Below are 25,228 nucleotides of genomic sequence, written 5' to 3' on the forward strand. Positions count from 1 at the left end.
CTAAAGATTAACTGTAAACGATCAAGGTGACACTGATCAGACCACCGATGACCACTTTCAAGATCAAGAGCTGACTGTGCTGTTTCTGCATGTAAGGCCCTCTGTCTATAAAAGCTCTTGCCCACTGACCGTAAATGGTGGTGGGGGAGTTGGCCTTTGGCGAGGTGTCTGCCCGCCCCCTCCCTGGTTGTTGGCATCCAGAATAAAGCAAACTTTCCTTTCCACCAACCTTGACTCTTTATTGGCTTTTGAGTGGTGAGCAGCCAGACCCCACTTTTGGTTACATGGTCAGAAAAGAATCTTCCTTTGGGCATTGAGAATTCCCAGGTTGTGCCCAGGAAATGGACAGGTGTGGGCATGTGTGGGCCGGCATGTGAGACTCAGAGAGGTTTTCCTGGAAATTAGTGTTGGCTTTTCCTGAAAACAACTCAAGAATATCTAGTTAGTGTGATCTGGGTTTCTGGGGGCTTCTGGGTCCACCTCCAGCCACCTTCTGCAGCAGTAAGGCAAAGGGGGAGCCTGAGAGCCCACCAGAAGCCTCAAAGCCAAGCTATGCCTGTCCTGCCCCCATCTTTGGCAGGATTCCTGCACAGGATTCCTGGGGTGGTGATATAAAGTATTTGTGTTGTGTCCAGTTGCTTCAGTCACATCCAACTCTTTGTGACTCCATGAACCATAGCCCACTGGGCTCCTCTGTCCATGGGATTCTCCAGGCAAGAATACTGGAGTGGGTTGTCATGCCCTCCTCCAGAAGATCTTTCCTACTGAGGGACTGAATCCGTGCCTCTTGTGTCTCCTGCATTTCAGGTGTATTCTTTATTGCTTGAGCCATCAGCTGCTAAGTCACTTCAGTTGTGTCCAACTTTGTGCGACCCCATAGATGGCAGCCCACCAGGCTCCCCCGTCCCTGGGATTTTCCAGGCAAGAGCACTGGAGTGGGTTGCCATTTCCTTCTCCAATGCATGAAAGTGAAAAGTGAAAGTGAAGTTGCTCGGTCGTGTCCAACTCTTAGCCCCCATGGACTGCAGCCTTCCAGGCTCCTCCGTCCATGGGATTTTCCAGGTGAGGGTACTGGAGTGGGATGCCATTGCCTTCTCCTGAGCCATCAGGGAAGCCCATAAAGTATTTAGGGGACGTTATGAATTACCAGGGGCTCAATTCACTTCCTTCCTTCAAATCCAAACTTTACAAAGAGGAGGAAAGAGAGAGCTGTTGAAACACTCCAGTCTGGCTTCTTATGGAGGAAACGAACGACACACATCTGAAGGTGATTAATTGTCTTTATTGGAGGAAAACAAGAAGTCATCAATCTCATCATCAGTATGATAGAAATCTTGATATGTGTACATGATTGTCAAGGCAGAGAGTCATTTGCTACACAGGCCCGTTAACAATTTTGCAGTGCCGCAAACCTATGCGGAGTAAACTTCTTGCAGAGTTTATTACATGCATGGAATAAATGCACAGTTTCCCTTCTTTTGGACAAGCATGTTTTTATGGAAAAATTGAACCAATTACAAGCCTAGTAATAATAGACACAGGGACATTCCTGGGTTCAATGTCATAAGCTTTTGGAAAACATGCTCACTGTTGGGAGAGCTGCAAGAAGGACTATGACATTATTGCAGTGACCAGAGCCAATTTAGAAATTGTTCCAAATTTTATTCTGGACAGAATGTACCTTTTGTATAAATATCTTTCAACCTGAATGTGGGGCTAAGATAAATGTTCTCTGGAACTTGCTGCCTGTCTTGCAAAACAAAGATGCTGTGGCAAGGCTGTAGCATTTTTGTCACTACCACCACGTTTTTGCTTTATAACATGTCAAGAGCCTGGCTGCCAGCGCTGCCCCAGCACCTCCTCCCTCAAGTGCAAGGTTACCACGAGGGCCCAGGCACCTCAGTCTGTCCAGATTCGGGTTTTTCTTTGAGAAGTAATTTATCCAGTGTTTGGGGCTTTTGAGTTCCTGGTGATATCTTATCTCTATGACGAAAGCCTCAACACTCCTTTCGTTTTCTTTTTTCCTGTCCATAAGAAAATAAAATCACCTCGAAGTAAAAGAAGTTGGTAAATCATCAGAAGACACAATCATCATATGAGAAGTTCCCTGGAGACCAAAAGGTTAAAAATGGATATGGCGAATGCAGAAGCGGCATTAGTACAAAGGGGGAAATGCAGTAGTCAGTCCCTTTGGTGTAGAGAGAGATACAGACACCAAGAAGCCATTCCACACTTTGTCCACGAAACCAGACCTGGCAGCCACATGCTGCAGGGTTGGCTGCCAAATGAACAGCCTTTGCGTTTGCAGAAGCAGAGGCCCCGGAGCCACAAGCGTGGCTGCTCCTGCTACAAGTGGCAGGGAAGGCGGGAGAGACTGATGCTCCTGCCCGTTGCATCTGGCCCAGAGCAGAAGGTGGGCCAGGTCGCGGCCAGCATGCAGGGCCGACTTCACAGTGGGGCTGGGCTCCTGTGCCTGTGCTGGGCTGCAGATCACACACTGGGTTCAATGCACTGGGACCACACTGAAGGTCAGGGCTGAAGGGGGCTTGGGCCTCCTGCCTTCCTCTTTCTCCTCCCTGCCTTCTGGACAATGTAGAAGTGTCAAGTAATCTCATTGGCAGGTTGGTTTTCTTGGCATCTCTGTGAATTAAGCTCCCCTTTTAGAAATCTGCCCAATTCACCCTTCCTATCTCAACTTTTTCAATTCTGAAAACCAACTGGAACACTCTGTGGCCAACTTGCAGCCCCAACCTAGGACCAGCCCCCTGTCCCTCACAAAGAGTGGTGGGTTACAAACTGGTATATACATTTTTTTTTTAAACAAACTGAACAGTGTTTGGTCTGGAATGTGTTTAAGGAAAAGGCCAACTCTGCAGAGTGTAAGTGGACAGAACGGGAAGCAGTATTGTTTCAGAAGAACATGCAAAGGTTTCGTGCATCAGTTGATTCAGAGGACCTTCATTCCATTTGCCAGGACTGATAGTGAGACCCTGGGAAAGAGCACATCTTATTTCTGCTTAGGGAAATGGGAGGAACTGCCCTCTACTGGGCCTTGCTGTCCGTTTTCACAACCAGAGGAAGCCCAGAAGGGAGCTTGTGGAGACCATAGAAAGTTGGGAAGTCAAAAGTGTTGTAGGCGAAACACAGAGGCCATAACCCTCCTTCTCCCACTCTCAAACCTGAAGCAATGGTTCCAGGGTGGCTTCTCCAAGGTGAAGAATCAACACAACCCAGGTCCTGGGTGGGTGAGGGGGCCATGGTGGCCAAAGCCTTAACATACGGAGTTATCTGCACTGGGATACAGTCTTTTCTCACAACACATCAAACCCCAGGGAATTCATCAAGCTGTCACTCCTGCAAAGAAAGGGTCAACCCCTTTCTTTGCAAGGAGGGGTCACTTGCATTCTGTCCCTTTGTCCCTAGTGTTTTTGGCCTTCATTCTAAAGGAGGGGGTCTTCCTCTTCCATTCATAATCTCTTCATAATCATAATCTGGACACCACGGGAGACCAATGAACAGGATGAGATTAGTGCTGTAAGTAGGCTGAGCCGGGGGCACAGGTGTCACATGCCTTTCACCAGCTCATGCTCCCTGAGTGCCAGAGACTTGTCTGGTCAGCTCTAAGTCCAACTGCCCAGTTCCCTGGACGCTACACTCAGAGCCAGCTGAAGAGCTGGGACTTGCTCAAAAGTCTGTCAGGGCCACACTTGGGTGCACGCTCTCTGTTTCAGAAAACACTAGCCTCCCTGATGGCCTCATGGATGAGATGAAGCTCAGGGAAGTGAAGGAGAGACAGGAAGGCAGCTAAGAGCAAGACCATTCGAAGACACTCTTTCAAATAAGAAAAATAACCCACTTGCTCTGAGGAGGTGAAGAGACCAAATTGGTGGGGGTGGGGGGTGTTGGAAGGAAGCCTGTGATGAAGTCCATGGTCCATCCTTAGCCTAGCCACAGGCACTGGCCTTGAGGGGATGGGTAAGCCGGGTGCCCCTATGAAAAGCTCAGCTTCTGTTGGTATAATCTGACATCAGTGAGGGTCCTAGGGCTCGGCCACTCCACTTGGCAGGTGTACCAAAAGGCATATTCCGAGTTCTCTTCCCGTGTTGTAATCAAGTGTAAATAACACGGTTGAAAGAGAACCTCTGTTTTTTAACTGCTAATCCTCTCTGAGCAGAGAAGCTTTTCCACGTGGGGCTTATTTTCTCCTCTTCCTAAAACAATGGGGAAAAAACCTGAGTCTGGTGGCATCCAGATAGCAGAGATTCACCTGATGTCAAGTTCAACAAAACTCTACTTTTAGGCTGAAACAGCCACTATCTTCTTGCAGTTTGGTACTGAGACCTGATGTGGCCAACCATGGCCAAGAGCTGACCCCAAATCACAAAGAGACACCTGCAACCTGCCCGTCTTTCAGCTCTTCTGCACTTTTCAGGTAGGACATATTTTCAAACTAATTGCATAGAACATGCATCCCATATTTCAGCTCCAGAAAATAATTCGCCACCCATAAATCTGGCTCCAGATGCTGCTTTCCAAGTGCAAGTGACTGTGTAGTGCACAGTTCAAGGAGCTGGTAACTATTTGGGCACACATTCTAAGTATCAGATTCAGGCAAATTATCACCCTTCCTCCATAACATCTAAGTACTTCTCTTATACTGTAGAAACTTGGATCTTCCATTACACTTGTTAGTAAGCAACATTCTACTAACTTCCTGGGAGACATGCCTCAGTTTTCTGATTCTGTTTATAATATTCATGCTATTGTCCTCCAAATGAGGCAATACTTGCTTCTTAACTGAGTCTTCTGTCATTTTATAGACATTTCCAGGTTTTTTACAAATTTTGAAGAGTAACAGCTTGATTTCCACTCTGGATACACGTGTGGCAGATGTCAAGTGGGATTCCTGTCAAGGGGCTGAGTGTCTATGATGTGGTGGACATGGGGTGGACCAGATGCCTGTCTTTCCAGCAGCTCTTACACACAGCTGCACTGCTGTCCTGAAGGAGGCAGAATGCAGCTGTTAAGCCTCATAACACTGTGTGTGTGTGTGTGTGTGTGTGTGTGTGTGTGCTGAGGGGGCCATCACTGAATATTTGGCCTACACCCAGGCAAAGGTGTAGACGTGACAAAGACAGCCTGACCAACAGGATCCGCTGAGTCTGACTATCTGCAGGAGAAGAGCATGAGGAGAAGGGAAGTCATGGGACCATCAAGAAGACATGCAGGGACCCACTGCGGCTTGAGGCCGACTGTGCGGATGCAGACTCAGGGCATCGTGTGGGCACGAGGGCTGAGGGAGGGCTTTTGCATCTGGCACCACCTGCTCGCCTCTTCATGACAGCATCTTGGAACTCTCGTGGAGAAGCGCTTTGTCCTGGGTTTCACACTGTGCTCGCTCTATCCTGCACATCCGTCCACCACGTGGGTGAACAACGTGGCCCAGTTTTCCTGGGACACTGCTGGTTTGAAAGTCCTATATCCTGGGAAATCCTTCAGTCCTGGGAAACCTGGGACCACTGGTGACCCCACGATCTCAGATCTTTGGTTTGGGGATTCCCTTCGTCAGAGGGATGGCTTTGCATGCCAGCTGGGCCTGGCTGGGGTGGTCTCTGGTTGTCACTGCAGTGTCCCACTGGCTGGGCAGGTCACCTCTCCTCACCACCTCACATCAAAGGGGTCTTTTCCAAGGTCATTGCCCTCTCTTCCTCTCTCCGGATCCTCACCCTCTAAGAACAGCATAAACACTCGCAGAAACAACCGGTGTGAGCTGGAGGCTATTTGCAGTTGTAAGATTAGAAATGCATTTTTAAAAAACAGAGAGATCAATTTTAAAACTGCATAGCTGGGCTTTCACATGCCACCCTCCTCGTGAGAAAGGAGAGCTGTGTGAGAAATTTGCTCCAAATAAAATGACATCGTGCTCTTTCTGTGCGGGAGGCTCTGAAATTTTTGCTGGGGGAGAGGGGTCATCTCCTTCATCACAAGTCTAGCCTTTCATCTTGGGGGAGCAGGCTTCTTCATTTCTGACCACCGACGGCCAGAGGCCCCAGGGTCTCCAGTTGGAGAGGGCTTCGCTGGAGGAGCTGCCAGGCAAGGTTTTCTGCAGGTGCCCTCCCACAGGCTCCCCAACTCCCAGGGAGAAAACAGGCCTGCAGAAGAGGTGAGTTATCTTCTCAGAGAACTGCCCCTCCAAGGAACAAAGGGAGACAAGGGGAAGGAATTGAAGTAAAGTGCACTCTTCACCTTGGAGACAGATTCTCGATCAATCCTCTATTAGAATTTTAAAAAATACTTTTAAATTCCCTTTGAAGGAAAAAAAAAAATCTCTTAAAGGTTAACATAAAATTCTACTACTGACAAGCAAAAGATACAGGTCATGGAAGTAAGAAGTATAGCTTGAAAGGACACATTTCTTAAAAGGAAAAAACAAACAAACCCTAATGCACAATATTTACCAATACTTAAATAATCCAGTTGAAACCTTTTTTTTTGTCATGAATGAAAAAATACAACATAGACGGTTACCTCTACTGAGAAGAGCGGGAAGGACAGGGCTTGGGGAGAGGAACTGAGAAAGTCCGTTCTGTTAGAGCTTTGCGAGATTCATATGTACAGCACCAGATCCTATTAAGTCAGCTCCCTTGAGTCAGTACAGTTTGTGAGAAATGAACACTTCAGAATTGCAGTATAAAATATGGCCATAAAAAAACTGCTGTCTTCCAGTCCTGTGCAGGGAGGCGCACCATGCAAGGTGGGATCGCTCTGGAGTGGCTGGTGGCGCTGGTGGCCCCCGGGGGCCCCCTTCCCTGGCCCGGCCCCCCGGGCCCCACCTCCGGGGCCAGTCACTTGCTTCCAGAGTGCACTGTCGTCACAGTGGTGGGCCTCGGTCTCCGATCTGCTCCCACTCCTGAGACCCCGGACGCAGAGGACACGAAACTACAGAGCGTGGAGGATGTCAGACCTGCAGGGGTCAGCGGACACAGAAGTTCAAAGCTTTAGAAGAACGTACTCACTCCCTCTTCCCACTGCAAGGGTTTGTTGGGGTGGGGGGAAAAAACTTTGAGGCCCTTGCTTCTAAACTTTTACCTACCCACAGGAAAACATCTGCAAGGATCCCAAGTCGTCTTAGGGACTCGTCTTCCCTCCTTGCTTCCACATAGCAATGATAACTGTGTTGTATTTGGATACATCATGGTTTAGCTACCATAACAGGATGGCTTCCATTTACTGAGCATTTACTACATACTAGGCATCAGGCTAGGTATTAAACACATGTGTGTGTGTGTGCGTGCTAAGCTGCCTCAGTCATGCCCAACTCTTTGTGACCTATGGACTGTAGCCTGCCAGGCTCCTCTGTCCATGGGATTCTGTGGGCAAGAATACTGGAGTGGGTTTCCATGCCCTCCTCCAGGGGATCTTCCCCACCCAGGGACTGAACCCGCATCTTTTATGTCTCCTGCATTGGCAGGTGGGTTCTTTGCCACAAGCACTGCCTGGGAAGCCCAGTGAATATGTACTGTCTTCATAAGAACTGTTTATTTCTTACAACAGTGCTGGGAACGCAGTGGCTTTAAGAGCGAATAAAGAATGACCCCAGCTTGCTGTGTGCTCTGGACTTTTGGCTAAGAAGCATCTGTGACCCAGGGTACACTGACTTAGTCCTGCATGAATTGGCAGCCCCCCAGTCTAGAACAATTCCTGACATGCTGCACCTCCCCAGGCAGATGCTGGCATCAGAAATGTCCTGTTGTGGAATGATCTTAGCTGTGACAGTGTACCACCCACCCTTGCCACCATGAACCCGTGAGCACAAACACACGGATGCCGTAAAGTAAATGACCATGATGGCTGTGCTGTCAGAGCCACTGTCTGAATCTTCAAATATACAATAGGTTGTGGGGTTTCCTTTGACCAGAAGGTGGAAAGGATTTGCACTGAAATGTAAATTGGGCCTAAAGCAGTGTGCAATTGTGTCAGAAAATGCTCAGTGGAGATATCCTGGGAGGACTTTAGGGCTGGACGTTCAGAAATGAGATTCAAGGATTATTTAAAGATGAAGGGAACTGTTTTTTGAGGCAAACAGGAAGGAAGCGTCATGCCCAGGGTGAGACCAAGCTGAAGGGTTTCAATGAAGGAAATTCTTCAGGGCAGATGAGAGGTTCCCTGGTGGCTCAAAGGGAAAGAATCCACCTGCCCGTTCAGGACACACCTGAGTCGGGAAGATCCCTTGGAGAAGGAAATGGTAACCCATACCAGTATTCCTGCCTGGGAAATCCCATGGGCAGAAGAACCTGGCAGACTACAGTCTACAGGGTCACCAAAGAGTTGGACACGGCTTAGTGACTACACAACAACAAGCGGGGCAGATGAGCCCGTGGAAAAGCCCAGCGAGTAAGGTGAACGTGTAGAGTGGGGACTGGGAGAGAAAAATAAGGAGGCTGTGCATGTGTCCTCGGCGATGTATTGTTCCACACAAAGATGGAGGACAAGGAAACATTAGTATGGGTTGGCCAAAAATCTGGTTCAGCTGTTCTGTAACATATTATGGAAAAACCTGAACCAACTTTTTGGCCAACCTAATATCTTTACTCTGATCGCAAAGCCAACACACTTCAAATAAATTAGCTCAAATGGTCATCCAATAGTACGTTTTAAAAGTCAGTGAGACCCAGGCTGTCATGAGTCTCTGTCATCGGTCCCTAAGGGTGACGCCCAACGAGAAGCAAGTCAGATCATAAGGAGATGCATCAGAAGTGTCGGCTTCCGTTCACACATGGCGGGTGGGACTTGAGCCACTGATGTCTCATCTCGACATGGAAATACTAGGACTTAGGGTTACATAGATATTAAATAATTAAAATTTTAAACTATTTTGAAAAACAGTGTGCTAGAGTTGTTGGGAGTGTTAATGAATTGAGTATTAACAGTGCCTGACACACTTACTGTGAAAGTGTTAGTGGCTTAGTCGTGTCCACCCCATGGTCTGTCCATGGCATTCTCCAGGCAAGAATACTGGAGTGGGTAGCCATTTCTTTCCCCGGGGGATCTTCCCGACCCAGGGATCGAACCAGGGTCTCCTGCATTGCAGGCAGGTTTTTTTACCATCTGAATTACCAGGGAAGCCTGACACACAGTAGGTACTCAGCAAACCAGAGTCCCCTTTTCTCCCTACCAGATCTGCCTCAAACACCAGTTGGAAAGCTCTGTTTTTGCTACATACGCACAATCTTTTTGGCTGGCCAGACTGAGGCTGCTCGAAACACTTGCATTTGAACTGTCCAGGCTGCTGCCAAGATGTAGTTTTCTCATATGTCTCACGACGGCCGTGGCGTTAAACGCTTGCTGATATTTCAGAAAGAAGAAAAGCAGACAAAATATTTCAGCTAATTAGAAAAGCCTCAGGCTGTCTCCTATCATGTCTCTTGTTACCCTCAGCAGTTTAACTTCTGAAAACATTCTCATGAACCTCTAGAAAGGAAACTTATGTTGCCGCTTCTTCCAAAAGTACATTCATCCTTTGACCCTCTCTCCCCCCATCAAAATACATTTTGGAGATGACGAGAATATTTTTCTTCTGACATAATAATGTAAACTGCAGAATAAATGTAAACCAATTCTCTCCATAATTCAGAAGTGACTTCTAGAATAAAAAGCATATTGTAATAACGCAGTACCTTAACATCTTATTTTTAAGAGTTTTCATTTCTGATTATTGGTGTTTTTGTCCTAAATTACAGCATTTCCTGTGAATAAAGTAGTTCAATGGAATTATTATCTGCATAGTGTCTACTTGTTGGCTCTCATGGAAAAATAGCCAGCTCTTAATTACCCATGCTTATGAGGACACAGGCTAATAGTTTCAGTCCATCACATTTTTACTGGAATGTAGTGATAAGTTCAATTGAGATTTCCTGTTTCCCTTTTCCATTTTTATATCACTTTTTAATATGAGTCAATTCCTCAAAGTTCAAGCAAAGTGAAGAAAGACAACAGAGATTTCTTAGGAAACTGCAAATGAGGAAGTGCTGGCAATATTGCTGTTTCTGGATCTCAGAAGGAAGACATTAAATCATATACTTTATCCTTCTCACACCACGATGCTCTCTCTTCAAGTCTTAATCTTTACTACTTAAAATCAGCACCATTATTTGGGTGAGGTTCTGGGAATTTTCATCAGACCTCCTGGGTGAGAACAACCTTTAGAAAGAAGAAGCCCTCCACCCATAGGGTAGGTCTGAGTGGTCAAGTTCACTGGGGATAGAGGATATAAGGACTTACTCTCCACTTGCTTTTGGCGAAGTTCTTCCGGATCTGGGCGCTGACCGACTCGTGGATGTTTTTGCTGAGGGCTGTGTCACCAGCGATCCTGAAACCAACGCAAAGATGCTTCTTCAGAAGGGTTTTGTAGGCGGTGGGGTGGAGGGCGGGTGTGGGCTCTGACACGGGGTCCCATGCTTTCTTGGCAAAGCCGTGTCCTGTCCCCTTTGCAGGTTTGCTAAGAGGGAGGCCTGTACCCCCACGGCTCTGGTTGGAATGTTCGCAGTCCACGACCACCGCGCTCCGAGCCCCGACCCACCTCCTCTCTGCACCCCTCCAGGCTTGGGCAGCACCTCCATGGTAGACCGCTCGGCCTGGCTTCCCCTTCCCCCTTTGTCACCGCCATTCCTACAGCTTCAGAGTCCACATGGACCACACAACCTGAGCTCAGCTCCCCTCCCTTTCCCCCAGCTTTCTACCTGCCAGGCCTCACCGCTGAGATGGCAAGCAGGTCCGCCAGCTGGTCTGACCTCCCAGCTTCCTCCCACCGGCCCCGCTCCCTGGCATCACCAGAGCCTCTGGTCCACGGACCACTCACCATCCCAGGCCCAGCACTCCATTCTGACTCTATCCCGGCTAGGCTAAGTTCCGCCACGTTCCACTCTTGCTCCCGCCCTCGGGGCCCCTTATCTGCTCTGTACGCGGTGACAGGGACCCAGTCTCAGCTCAGCCCTGACTGGCACACCTTCTCCTGCATTTCCTTGAGAAGTCCTCAGAACTGCAAGGACCACGTCCCCCAGATCCCACTGGGCCCCTGACATCACTGGGCAATCTTGATGTCGTTCCTGCTTGACCTTGGGTTTCTATTCCAGGGAAGAAGGGCAGGCTTGGTCTTTGCCTCCTACCCTCGGAGTCCGGCTCATCCTGTCACTTCCTCCCTCTGCTCTGCCACACCTCTCCTCTCTTTCTTCCCCACTTCCCTCCTCCCCCCGACCCCCCAATCTGTTCTTGCGCCTCCCTCTTTTCTCTGGTCCTGCAGTCTCCTGTCTCACTGATGACCTGGGGGTCTCTCCAGCCCATTCCTCTCCCTCAACACCAGCCTCACTCGACATTCGACCCCCACCCCCATTCTCTGGCAATCTCACAGGAAACTGTTCTGTTTAGTCTTTTCTGGGCTTGAATCCACCCATCTTCCTTTTCTCTTAGCACCAAACTATTCAATTCTAAGCTGACTAATGATGCTTCAGAAATAATTTCTTGGATTTTGGAAAAGTTAAGGGGCAGACAGATGCCGGGGACACTGACCATCCTTTCTGGCTGGAGGGTGACCTGTGGGTGAGGGAGTCGGCCGGGTCTCAGACTCAGATACCCGGGACACAGGCCAGCCTGGACACAGACTGCTGTGTCCATTCACTTCAGGACATGAAAGGAAGAAACCGCCGCTGTATGAAACACATTCCCACCACCAGCTCCTCCCATTAGAACTGAAAACATGGCTGGTGCGCTCTGGAAAGGAAGTCTGTGTCAGGCTGGGTCTAAGTTAGAATACAGTCTCATATCCCAGCTCAGTGCAAGGCCCCCTCAGTAGACTCCTCTGGTTTTCCCAGCAGGGCTGAAAATACACATCTCAGATGACACTCAGAAATGAACCTAAGCCAGCAAGGTTTCCATTTCCTTTTCCACTTTTTTTTTTTTTTAAGTGACGTATAGTCCCCATGGACTGTGGCCTGCCAGGCTGCTCTGTCCATGGGATTCTCCAGGCAAGAATACTAGAGTGGATCCCCTTCTCCAGGGGATCTTCCCAACCCAGGGATCGAACCCGGGTCTCCTGCATTGCAGGTGGATTTTTATTTATTTATTTATTTTTACCATTTGAGCCACCAGGGAGGCCCTAGGTTTCCATTTCCAACAACTGTCAATAGCCCCCTTTCCCCAGACACACATCAGTGAAGGGCAATATCCGAATGAACAAACCCGAGGAAGCAGATGTGTCATGAAGCCTCTTCTCCTGGAGGGCTCATGTGCTTCCTCCTGCGCCTCTTGTAACAGCTACATCCTCAGAAAAGAATACCAATTCCACGTGTCGGTGGCCAACTCTTTCTTGGAAACCTGAGGGCAGAAGTGGCCGGAAAGATGGAACTCCTTGGACTGAGCACTGCTGCAAGGCAGAGTCCTCTCCAAACCAAACAGGCTGGGCAGGGGTGTCAGGGAGACGCCCTTCCCTGTGGGTGAGCCCAGCTGAGAGGGACAGAAAACGCAAATCTTCAGTTGTTCTAGTAAAGTCCTGTGCTCACTTCCCAAAGTGCCCAGGCATGCTGCCACTGGCGAAGGACCCAGCAGGACAGACAGTGGCCCAGAGGCCCTTGTTAAACATCCGGCTTGGAGGTGAAGCCAGCCATCTCGGCTCATGACAGCTCATGACCACCTTCCTCAAACAAGCATCATTCCCAGCAGCCAGGAAGTTCCCCAGGATAACGTGGGATGCTCAGCGCTCCCAGCTTCAGCCTCGTTCACTGGCAAAACCAGAGGCACAGAATCTGAGAACTAGAAGGGACCTGGGATGTCACCTCGATTGTCCTAGGAACTGAACAACACCTCAGATACAGAAGAATTTCCTGATGATTCTGTACACACAGGTAAAGCTACAGGCACCTCTATTTCATCCGGGTCTCCGACTCTCTCTCGCTTCCCAGTGTCTGCCTCTAGACTAACAAGGGAGATGGCATTCACATCAATCATGCTGTGTCAGGTCTGCCTGGCTCTTTCTCACCACACACAGATCATCAAACTCCTCTCCTTGCCTTTTGGTGCTTTGATATTTTGTATACAGCCTATTCTGGGCTTCCCAGGTGGTTCAATGATAAAGAATCCACCTGCCAGTGCAGGACACACAGGTTCAATCCCTAGGTTGGGAAGATCCCCTGGAGAAGGAAATGCAACCCGCTCCAGGATTCTTGGGATTTCCCTGGTGGCTCAGATGGTAAAGCTCAGATTGTCTGCCTACAATGCGAGAGACCTGGGTTCAGTCCCTGGGTTGGAAAGATCTGGAGAAGGAAATGGCAACCCACTGCAGTATTCTTGCCTGGAAAATCCCATGGACAGAGGAGTCTGGCAGGCTACACTCTCTATGGGGTCGCAAAGAGTCGGACGCAACTTCACCTTCACTTTCCAGCATTCTTGCCTGAGAAATCCCATGGACAGAGGAGCCTGGCAGGCTATAGTCCACGGGGTTTCAAAGGAGTCAGACACGACCAACCAACCAAAAAATAACAACAGTCTGTTCTATTAGTACCTACATAGCTCTGATTGTGCGTTCTTGTAACCACTTGCTCAAGACAGGCTTGGTGATGCCTAGTGTGTCTCCCAGACCCCTGGGATCCTTCCCAGTTCCTGCAGTTGCCGCAGCTCAGCTGCCTGAAGCCCCGGGGAAGGGAGGGGTCTCCATGAACACTGAGGACAGCGATTCAGATGCCCCCTGGCTGGCCCAACACAACAATGTCCCCCCAGGAGGGAAAACTGCTGTTGCCCTGGGGACTGGCTGAGTGTCACCTGGGATCACCTGAGGTCACCTGCTGACCCTCAGGATCATCACTGTAGTTTGCTTGTCACTGAAACTGGAGGCAGAGGCTCAGAACAATCCAAATGAAGTAAACAAACCTCATCAAGGTGCTTCCCTGTCACTGGGACTGGATTCCCATCCTGCCGTTGTCTGCTCTTTAGCCATCAGCCAGCACTCGGTTGGCTCCCAACTATCCATCACTTAGAGGAAGGCGAGGCCTCCCGTGCAGGGCTGGGGAACATATGCTGAGATGGGTTGACTGCCCTCTGCAAGGACAGCTTGGAAAGGAACCCTGACCTGCCTGGAGGGGTCTGTTTTGAGGCTAAGGGGAGGCCCTGCCCTAGCCAAGCCAACAGGCCTTGGCTCAGTGGGAAGAGCAAGTGCAGAGTGAGAGATGATGCTCTCTGGGTGTCATCTGTGTACTGGGACCACGGTCTCCAGAACAGGGATGCTGGTAAAGCCACGTCTCACATCCTGCAAGCTCTCAGCTGAATCCGTGTTTTCAAGTTGCCTGGGCAGTGTTACATATGAGAAACAGGTATATTGTAAATGCAGGTGTTTCTGGAATGCTTGAGTCAAACCATCTGTCTTTACCATTTTCTGACACTTGACTTTCTGGGAATTCTGAAATGCACAGTAAGAATTATAAAACATGGGGGGAAAAACCCTATCTCTGAAGTAAGGAGGCATTTATTTGTGCAGCTCACATGCCAATACATCTCAATGTGACCCAGGCTGATGACCCTGAAGTCATCTCAGACTTGACATCTTTCCTGAGCTCCAGACTCATTCTGCAAAGCACCCACCAGAACAGATCTGCATCAAGATGACACAGCACCCTCATTCTCTTTTACTCCAGCCCACCTGTTCCCACAGCACAGCATCCTCCCAGCCCCTTGAACTGGACAATCTGGAATAACCTCACCGCTTCACGGGTCAGCGCGGGACCCGTAGCTTCCCCACCCCTGGCCTGTCTCCGCCCCCTCCCTGCATTCCTGGGACACTGGGCAGACCACCTCCACCCTCCTGGGGCCAGCCCTCTCCACGTGACCGCTCAGCCCCTCCTGGCACCTCCCATTCCTAGTCCCCAATCCTGCTGCCAGGCTGAGGTTTTGAAAATGCAAATTTGATCACTCAGCTTAAAACCTGTCTGGGGTCCCCACTGCCCAAAAGCAGAAGAATTCCAATAGATTGGAGATTATTAGGTACTCTTCTTCACATGGATTATCTCATTTGCTCCCTTGAAAATCCCTCTAGGATATATACCACTGTTATTTCCTATCTCAGAGCCATAGGCGAGGCCCAAAGTTTAAAGAGCTGGCTCACACAGCACAGCCCGAGTCCAGGACTGGGGTCCACCGGGCCCAGCTGAAGCTCACGCCAGAACCTGCTGGGTCTCTCCTTTACAGTCTCATCTTTCAGTTCTCCCCGTCCACTCTCACTAAACGCTGCAGCTTCATAGATGGGTGTACAGTGTAAGCCCCCAGGCCTGGCCCAGGAGGCTTATGCAGCCTGGAATCCCTGCCCCACCCTAGGTGGCCTGATGACAGGCTTTTCAGAGCACAAGGCAGGCATCTCTGTGAAGTCCTGCTGATACTCAGCCCTGCCTTGCCCCTCTGCCAACATCGACAGTCCGCATATTGTACCGGCTGTTTTACTACTCCTGGCCTTTGTCTAAAAAAGGAGGCTCATGATGCTTTAATAAGAGAGCTTAATGACGCATTTGCTACGTGCCAGATGGGCTAAACCCTCTATGTGTGCACGTGATCTCAGACACTGCTTCTTACATTGACCCCCAAAACTAGGTACCGTCATCCTCACTTGAAAGATGAGAAAATTAAGGCTCAGAGAAGTATAAACCCAAAGTCACCAGGTTCAACCCTAGTAAGTGGCACAGAAGGTGGCTTCAGGCTTCCCTCGTGGCTCAGAGGTTAAAGCGTCTGCCTCCAATGCAGGAGACCGGGGTTCGATCCCTGGGTTGGGAAGGTCCCCTGGAGAAGGAAATGGTAAACCACTCCAGTACTCTTGCCTGGAGAATCCCATGGAGCCTGGTAGGCTACAGTCCACAGGGTTGCAGAGAGTTGGACACGACTGAGCGACTTCACCTTCAGGGCACCACAGGAAATGTAGTCCAGGATGTCATAAACTATCAATTCATCCCACTGGAGATGACGAAACACTAACTTGAAAAGCATCTTAAAAGAAAAAGAACATATAACCTCAATCTACTTACTGGCTGAGTAATAAGCTCAAGGAATAAAACTCCGCTCTTAAAGCCTCCTTGGGGGATTATCTTCAATAAAAACGAGCCTAAAATATTTCACATAAAGTAAAAAAGCTACAGCTATTTCTTGTGCATCTGTCATTAGTGCCTTCAGAGACCGTGTCCTCCAAGGTTGGGTGGGGAAAGGAAGAAAGCGCTGGCCCCACGGGACGCCAAGCCTCGCCGTGGTTTTCACAGTGGAGACCCAGCCGACTGGCCCCTCGAGTGGGTGACATTCTTACCATGGGTGCCGAGCTGCCTGCTCGCATGTGTATCTTTTATTCGGATCTTTCTCCATCAGGTTCCGAATGAAGTCTTTTGCTGTTCAAAAAGAAGGTGCATGGAGAGGAATCAGTGTGTGGCCTGAGATGTGACAATAAGATAGCAGTGGGTCTTTGGGAGTATCAAGGGTACCACGACAAATATGAGACCAGCCTTCCACAGCCACTAGGGAGCTGGGACAAAAGGCAGGCAGCACCAGCGTTCGGGGAAAAGAGAAGCTGAGATCTGAGGTTCTGAGTGGTGACGCAGTGAACGAGGAGGCAGCTGAGCCTGGCCTGGGACCCGCCTCCTGGCTCGGAGTCCCTTCCTGCCGGCAGGCAGCGAGTGGTACCTGTGGTCCAGGCAAGAGAGGAACAATCCTTGTCACCAGGTGCCCCTCACTCAGCTCACCGCTGCCTCAGGGAGCTGTTTCATTGATGTCTTCTCCATGTTAAGACATCACGGATTCAACGAAATCGCCCAAGCACCCACTAGGCTCCCCAGGGCTTGGGTCAGCCCTGGGGTTGCGGACACACAGCCCGCCAGAAGCGCCCCCTGCAGCCCCCGAGGGTGACGACAAACAGCGAGCAGGAAATGCTGAGGCAGGAGGTGTGCCCTGGTGGAGGAGGAACTGCTTGGAGGCCCAGCAGTGGGTGTGGCCTGGGCAGGACGCTGAGCGCGTGGGGGTGGGGGAGGGGCTGGGTCCCAGAACTGGGGGACATGTGCCGGGGGGAAATCTGTCACCTCGGGGGCCCAGCAGCTCACTGCCCGCAGGACTGGACTTCTGGGGGACAGCTGTGCCCTTCCCAGCTCAGAAGTAAACTAGTCCCCATGCGGCCCTTTCCTGAAAGCCTTGGAGGACCACAGTCCCATCCCAGGTTTTAGAAGACTGAGGAAGAAAGCAAGGCATTTCCAGTTAGGAGGAAACAGTGCAAGTGTGTGATATTTGGATAGGTGGTTCATTATTTCATTTGATCCTTATACCACCTGCCAGAGTGAGGGAGTAGTGTCACCATCCTCCTCTGTTAGGGAGGAAGGTGAAGTTAGAGACGTTTGATCTGCTCCTGCGGGCCTTGGGTTTGATTGTTCTCCCTGAGGGGGAAATGGTGAACTTCCCTGGCAATGTTTCCTGTGGCACAGTAGCTGAGGTGCGGGCTCTGGCTTGAAGGTATGGGTTCAAACCCCAGCTCTGTCACTTACTACCTGTGTGGCTTTAGTCAGGTTATTTCACCTTCTGGGGTCTCAGTTTCCTTATCTGTCAAATGGGGCTAAAAGGACTCCCCACCTGACAGGTTGTCCTGTCCCAAGGACTGGGTGAGCTAGCACACATCTGGAGCTCACGGTTTTTAGCACACAGTAAGCACTCAATAAACACGAGCTAACACTATCTCCTGGAGTTTATGAGTCTGAGTAAACTTCGGAAGGTGGTGAAGGACAGGGAAGCCTGGCATGCTGTGGTCCGTGGGGTCGCAAAGAGTCGGACACGACTGAGCGAGTAAACCAACAGCAAACACGGTCTCACTCCAGAGCACCCAGAGCAGCGTGTGGCCGAGCAGGGCAGGAGTGAGTCCCCGGCCCAGCCCGGCTGGGGCACATGGCCCAAGCCTCTCCTCGCTCACAACTCAATTCAAAGTGTTAGCTCAGGACCATTCTGAGCCCCCAGGGCCTGTCGGAGATGGAGGTGGTCTGGGTGTAGGGGTCCCCGAGCCATGAGACCTACCCGAGTCGGAGATGTCATCCCAGTAGGGGGAGTCGAACTCATATTCCGCCTTGAGGATCTGCTCAAAGAGCTTGGAGTCGTTTTCGTCATAGAAAGGAGGGTAGCCGCAGAGCCTGGAAGACAAGAAGGCATAAGGATCTGAACCAGCTGTGGAACCAGCTCCACGTGGTGGCTCGACGTCCGGCTGGAGGAAGAGCTGTCTTCGCTCGAGTGGAGAAACCTGCCCTGAGTGTGCTGCACACACAATCTCAGCCAAGAATCCGAACCTCCCATGGGTTCACGTGGCACAGAAGTTCACAGGCAGCAAAAAGAGTTAACCCAGGTGGTGACAGAGGGTGAACATGTACACTGAATTCATCTTAAACGTTTCTGATCTTACTCCCCGTGATATCATCCCCAGTAGAAGACAGGTTAAGGAAACAAACAGAAGATATGTTCAGTGTACTCTATAGAGAGCTTCCCTGGTGACTCAGCAATAAAGAATCTGCCTTCACTGCAGGAGATGCAGGTTAGATTCCTGGGTTGGAAACGTCCCTTAGAGGAGGGTATGGCAACCCTCCTCTAAGGGATTCCAGTATTCTTGCCTGGAAATCTCATGGACAGAAGAGCCTGGCGGGCTACGGTCCATGGGACTGCAAAAGAGCCGGACATGACTTAGGGACTAAAATGAAAACAAATACATTTTAGAACCCTTCCAGGTTCACTTTATTTAATCAGAGCAAAATAGGGAAATTTTTACAAACCTGAGTAACCAAGTTGCCATAAGCGGCCCCAAAACGCACAGTTTCACCCTACCACATCCAACCTGGGTATCTGAAAGGTTACAGTTTCTCCCATTAACATGTAATAAGCAGAAGCTGACATAAGTTATAATACCATGACCTTTTCCCCAATAAACCCTTAAAATTGAATTTTCGAAGATAATCTAGGTCCAGTGGTTAGGACTTGGAGCTTTCACTATAGTGGGCCTGGGTTCCATTCCTGATGGGGGAACTGAGATTCCACAAGTTGTGAGGGGCAGGCAGTCCAACAAAAAAATTATTTAGGATGTTGGTAGAGAAAACTTCTAGTTCTAGAGGTACTGACAGTCACAATAGGGAATTTTTATTAAATACCCATAAAGCAACTCGTGCCATGAAACTGTGGGTTCTCCCGCCCAGGTCTGCTACCAGCTCTGACGTGACCTTCACCACTAATAGGCCAGTGATACATTTTTCTGGACCAAGATGTCCTCATCTAAACACAAAGAGGCCAGACTGGAAAATTCCTAACATTTTTTTGGCTTTAAGATGCTGCAGCTCTGTGCTGCCTTCTCCCAATTTGTTTGGCTGGCTGTGCGTGCATGCATTCTAAGTTGCTTCAGTCATGTTAGACTCTTTGCGGTCACATTAGACTCTTTGTGACCCCATGGAATATAGTCCACCAGGCTCCCCTGTCCATGGGATTTTCCAGACAAGAATACTGGAGTCGGTTGCCACTGGCCTCCTCCAGGAGATCTTCCTGACCCAGGGATTGAACCCTTGTCTCCGGCATCTCCTGCATTGGCAGGTGGGTTCTTTACTGCTAGAGCCACCTGTGAAGCCCTTGACTGGCTGGGAGACCAAGGGAAAGATCTGGTCCATGCTGAGGCCTGGGTGGGGGAGGGAGGGACGGGGAAGACAGGGGCAGGCCCTGGTTGGGACTGGACATCAGAAAGGGATGAGATTTACACTGTGACTGTGATGGACAGAGCAGAGGGCAAGGCTGAATTCCAGAAGGCTGGGCAGAAAGCTGGATGGCACAGAACTTGGTTCTGGGCCTGAGACAACCCCCAGGGTGGCAGCAGCCACCGTGAGAGAGTCCTGCCCCTAGACGAGCCCGGAATCTTCCCACACAGCCCAGTGTTGTTCAAAGCACAGCTACAGCCCAGAGACCAGTTTAATGAGAACAAAGGAACAGGCATCAACAGGCTCCAGGCCTTTGAGGGACTGAGGCTGTCGGCAAGTAAGAAATTTAATAAAGGGCCAAAGCATAGCTTTCAGTACATTTTTTCAGCCGCTCCTGCACTCTGCACAGCCTCGCTGCCTCTGCTGTATAGGGGAAGGGCTGACGACACTTTTAAATGCTGTGAGACATTCTGTGGGCCGATAAGATTCAAAACCATCTCTCCCTACAGGGTTGGTTTAGGGGCTAAGAGCCTGGAAAATTTCATTTTTAAAGATTTGCTGCTTTTGGCGAAATGAGTGAGAGCCAGTGCTTCTGAAACCACGAAGCCCATATTTCACTTCCCAGGAAAGCCTGGGGCTGAGAGACAGACGCAGAAATGTTTCCCATAATGAGGATTTAGGGTAAATGAAATGTGCATATTAGGAAAAGCAGACAGAGCGAAATGTTAGTTCATCTTGGAAAACAGCGAAATTGTAGATACGTGAGGCTTCTGTTTGTTAACAACAGAGTGTGTTTTATTTTACAGTTCGGCTTTCAAGGGAAAAAAATCTTTAAGAAAATTTCAAGGAAGATTTATTCTTCATGTGCCAATCTTCTTAAAGTAATTTGATTTCTTCTGGTTTTAGCTCTCTTGGGGAGGGGAAACACAAAATACTTTTTGTGTTTTGGTACTGAGGATGGAGGGCTTCTCTGATAGCTCAGTTGGTAAAGAATCCACCTGAAATGCAGGAGACCCCAGTTTGATTCCTGGGTCGAAGATCCGATGCAGAAGGGATAGGCTACCTACTCCAGTATTCTTGGGCTTCTCTGGTGGCTCAGCTGGTAAAGAATCCGCCTGCAATGTGGGAGACCTGGGTTCGACTCCTGGGTTGGCAAGATCCCCTGGAGAAGGGAAAGGTTACCCACTCCAGTATTCTGGTCTAGAGAATTCCATGGACTAAAATAGTCCATGGGGTCGCAAAGAGTCGGACACAACTGAGCGACTTTCACTTTCACTGAGAATGGAAAGAAAGGAAACGGATGGAGCTTGAGGACTAAATTAAAATTAAGAAAGAAGGTTTTAAAACAGGGATGGAAACAGAATGGAAGGGCAAGGAGAGGTTGTAAAATCTTCCTCAGACCTAGAAATTTCACAGGGCTCCCAGGCGAGGCTATTTCATGAGTGGTTTGTGTGGCAGGTTTAATTAGCAGAAATGACAACTGTGAGATGTTTCTATCTCCATATACAGGATGCTGACTTCCACAGTCCTGGGCCTGCCCATTTGCAGGCTTCATTTTCATCTCTGTGTTCACATTTTACATATCAAACCAGCTAAATACCCTACAAATTGACAGGTTCTCAAAGACGATAAAGCTATTCCCAATTGTTCTAGAACAAGAAGCCCGTGGTTCAGGATAACGTCTGAACTTGCCCACGACAGACGGTCCCCCCAGTGCCAGCAACCCGGCTCCACCAGCTCCTCACTCACGTCCATTCCAGCCTTGGAGGGCCATCCAGGGAGCATGCTTACCCCTCCCGTCTTCCCTCTGCTACTCCGTCTGTCGTCTCATCTCCTCTGGCACACTTAAACAGACGTACACTGGGTTCTAGTGTAGCCTCAGCTGAACACTTATTCTGGGTCAAAAGTCCCACCATGCGCTTTGCTCTATTCTCTCACTTAAACCTCACTCCCCCAGGAGGGGAGCATCTCTGACAGCCTGCCTGGACCTGCAGAGCCACCCTCCACTCTGCTCTGTCCCCGGGAGGCTGGCCTGTATGGAGGGTTGCTGAGGGCTGAATTCTCTGACATCTGCTGGGGGGTCAGCCAGCGGGGACCCCAGGGGAGATGGGGGAGGAGGGCAGGGCAGGGCGATGCCCTGGCCCCTTCCACTGAGACTCAGGCTGGTTACAGCGCTGAGCCCAGGGCAGTGCTGCTCCCAGGGAGGGGGCTCTGCCACACTCTCCCTTGGGCGGGGTAACTGCTTCCTCCTCCCTGATCACTGAGGGTCAGGGCAATTACGGCTCAGCTGCCGTCAGTCTCAAGGTCACGGTGTTGTTCCTTGCGGTCCCTTCACACCAGAGCCCTGTATACAGTCCCTTGTATAATTCTCATTTTAAAGGCAGAGAAGCTAACTTGCAGCGAAGTCGGGACACGAGCCCTGTCTGTCTGATTCCGGGTCTGTTCTTAACTGTCTTGCTTGTTCACTAAAGGGAAGGAGGCTTGAGAACTGAACCTTAGGTTTCAGTTTTGACTTTGAATTCTCTCAGCAGGCCCTTTCCTTTGCCCACTGGCCCCTTCAACTGCAAACAGAGCCCAGCCACTGGACCCGACCTCCCCATTTCCCAGATACTGGGTCTAGCTGCTAAGATGCTTAGGGTTGGTTTGCAGTCCACAGAGTACTTTTTATTTCTGGACCGAAATGAAGGTCTGCACTCTACCTGGGCTACCCTCCCCTGGCCCTTTCCAACTGGCACATCCCAGCTAGGGTGTTACTAGGAAGACCCAGCCCTCTGCTTCCAGGCAGTGTGGGTGCCCTGCTCTGTGACCCTTCCTTACGGCACACTGTCCTGATCTCCACACCCTCCTCAAGGCAGGACCATGTCTCGTGTTTTTCTTTCTTCTTGGATTTCTAGTGCTCAGCTCAGGGTCTACCTATGGCAATTCCTGGGTCAATGTCTGGATGAACAAACATGCTCTTGGAGACGGGGTTTCACCGCTGGCTGCTGAGCCCTCTGGCTGGGCTCTGAAAGAGAGACAAGGATGAAGGAAGGATGCAGGAGCACCCACTGCAGCACAGCCCAGGACACCATCGGAGTCCTCACTCATCCCGACTCCTCCCTCCTGCACACCACCCTCCCGGAAGGTGGGAAATCAGCAAAGCTCGGTGCCACTGACTGACGTTCCAGAAGAACCCAGTGAGCAAGGCCAGGTGCTGGGAGCAACCTGGCCTCTGTTTGTAGAGAGAATGCATTGGGTTACCTAAAACGCCACTACCGTTTTGTGGACAAGTCTCATGGAGGAAGTTTTCCATGAAGAAGGCTGTTAACATAAATGAAAGTGAAAATCACCCACAGCCAACCATGGCTGGTCCAGCAAGGCACAGTTATTCTTGGAAAATGAAATGGTGTGATAGGGTTAGAGCTTCCACTGAGTGGTCCCGAGACTTGACTGCAATAATTGTGCTAATTAAGGGATGTTCCACCTCCTCCTTTGACCTTGGACAATATCAGTGTCCTTACACAAATGGATGCCTGCTGAAAAGAATTCCAGATAACAATCAGTTGTTACCTCTTTCTGCTTTTATGTAACTTTACTGTCATAATTCACTGCAGCCTTCTAACTTCTTGCATATTTCTTAGACCTGATTTAAGGTTCTGCTTTTCCTTATTGACTTTTGGTTTGAGAGACAGACACAGAGAAGACAGGAAGGAGCTGGTATCAGAAGCAGTGACAGGCAATGAGTTATTACACTTATACCTGTTAGGATGGTCATTATTAACAACAAAAAAATAATGAAAGTTAACAAGTGTTAGGATGTGGAGAAAACGGAACCCTTGTGCACTGTTGGTGAGAATGCAAAATGGTGCAGCCACTATGGAAAATGATACGGATGTTTTCCAAATATTAAAAATGGAACCACCACGTGATCCAGGAATCCTTCTTCAGGATATATTCCTAAAGGAGATGACATCAGTGCCATGAAGAGATACATGTGCTCCTGTGTTCACTGTAGCATGGCCAAGATGTGAAAAAATTCTATGTCCACTGATGGATAAATGGATAAAGGTGGCTCAGTGGTAAAGAATCCACCTGCCAAGTGGGAGACATGGATTTGATCCCTGGGTCAGGAAGATCCCCTGGAGAAGGAAATGGCAACCCACTCCAGTACTCTTGCCTGGAAAATTCCAAGGACAGAGGCGCCTGACAGGCTATAGTTCATGGGGTCGAAAAAGAATCAGATAGGAATTAGTGACTTAGCACAGAGAACAGAGGAGCCATGTGGGCAACTGACTTTGCAGCTGTGTGGAGGGTGGGTTTGAGGCAGGAAGACAAGTTAGCTGCTGTGAGCAGACATGGGAAGGACCGGAGGCACAGGCAGTGGTAGCGGTTGGGGGAATGGATTCCAAAAGGAGTCCAGAGGGAAAAACAGGAAGATGAGGTGATTAGCTATGGAGAAAGGGAAGGCCAGGATGCCTCCCAGGTCTCCAGCGTGGACCACGGGGGCTGCATCAACCATGGTGGAGAACACGGAGGGGAAGGGACCAGGGACAGCCCCAACGCGTCACCACAGCACCTGGCAAGTCCAACCTGTCTCTTCAATAGACACAGCCCTCCTCGGGGAAGCAGCTCTGGGCAGCTGTGTCCTTACAGTTAGGAGATCAACACCTAATGTCCTACCCCAGCCTGCCTTCTAGAAAGACAGGAGGTGGCCCATCAGTGGGAGACAGGGATGAAGAAAAGTGAACCCGAGTCTTTGCTGAACCAAACCCCAATAAGGTCACATCCGGTAGCCCTGGTTCAGCGCTTGGCTCCCCTGCACTGCAGCAGGGGGTACAGACGATAGAAAAGCTGCCGTCCAGACCCTGGAGCTCAGGCATGGGCAGAAGTTCCAGCCTGCCTCTCTTACCCAGTGTAGCTGGGAAAGCAAGCAACACATACAAGCAAATCTTCTGAGCATCTGAAATGTGCCTCCTGGGCTTCCCTGGTAGCTCAGCTGGTAAAGAATCCACCTGCAATGAGGGAGACCTGGGTTGATCCCTGGGTTGGGAAGATCCCCTGGAGGAGGGCATGGCAAGTCACTCTAGTGTTCTTGCCTGGAGAATCCCCATGCACAGAGGAGCCTGGCAGGCTACAGGCCATGGGGTTGCAGAGTCGGACATGGCTGAGTGACTAACACACACACAGCACAAGTGCCCAAACACACTGCAAATATTCTACATAAAAAGCCTCTGAGTGCAGCAGTCCACACTGACAACTGAGGCATCATCTGGAAACAGCAAACCAGAACGCGCCCTTTAGTCTAACTGGAGGAAGAGCGTGAAGATGAAGAGGTGGGTGACTTTGCAAATCCTGTCCTCTGAGGGCTGACTTTGCTTTCAGAGGCATTTCGTGGTGTGGCTTCCTCAGCCTGGGATTCAGAGAGATAAAAGACACAGATTCAAATTCTGGCTCCAACAAGGCCTGGTAGAGTGACTTTGGGGAAATTATGTATTGTCTCCCAGTCTCAAGTTCTTTTGTAAAATAACGAAAATAGGACC

At 49.9% G+C, this 25,228-nt stretch overlaps 1 protein-coding gene across 2 annotated transcripts in view; it reads right to left on the bottom strand.

Annotated features, from left to right (window-relative positions):
- Positions 1-1,262: 1,262 nt before the first annotated feature.
- CAMK1D (calcium/calmodulin dependent protein kinase ID) overlaps positions 1,263-25,228 on the bottom strand; it is a 394,574-nt gene continuing 370,608 nt past the window's right edge. Inside the window, exons 7-11 of one of the 2 annotated variants that reach the window (XM_025000914.2) lie at positions 18,064-18,176; positions 16,325-16,403; positions 10,282-10,369; positions 9,228-9,345; positions 1,263-6,964 (exon numbers count right to left, since the gene is read on the bottom strand). In XM_025000914.2, the coding sequence (XP_024856682.1) occupies positions 6,846-6,964; positions 9,228-9,345; positions 10,282-10,369; positions 16,325-16,403; positions 18,064-18,176 (517 nt within the window). In that variant the 3' untranslated portion in view covers positions 1,263-6,845. Of the gene's footprint in view, positions 6,965-9,223; positions 9,346-10,281; positions 10,370-16,324; positions 16,404-18,063; positions 18,177-25,228 lie in introns of both variants that reach the window. The other variant, XM_025000915.2, reaches the window with a different exon arrangement.

Source organism: Bos taurus, chromosome 13, assembly GCF_002263795.3.
Source record: "Bos taurus isolate L1 Dominette 01449 registration number 42190680 breed Hereford chromosome 13, ARS-UCD2.0, whole genome shotgun sequence".
NCBI classification, from domain to species: domain Eukaryota; kingdom Metazoa; phylum Chordata; class Mammalia; order Artiodactyla; family Bovidae; genus Bos; species Bos taurus.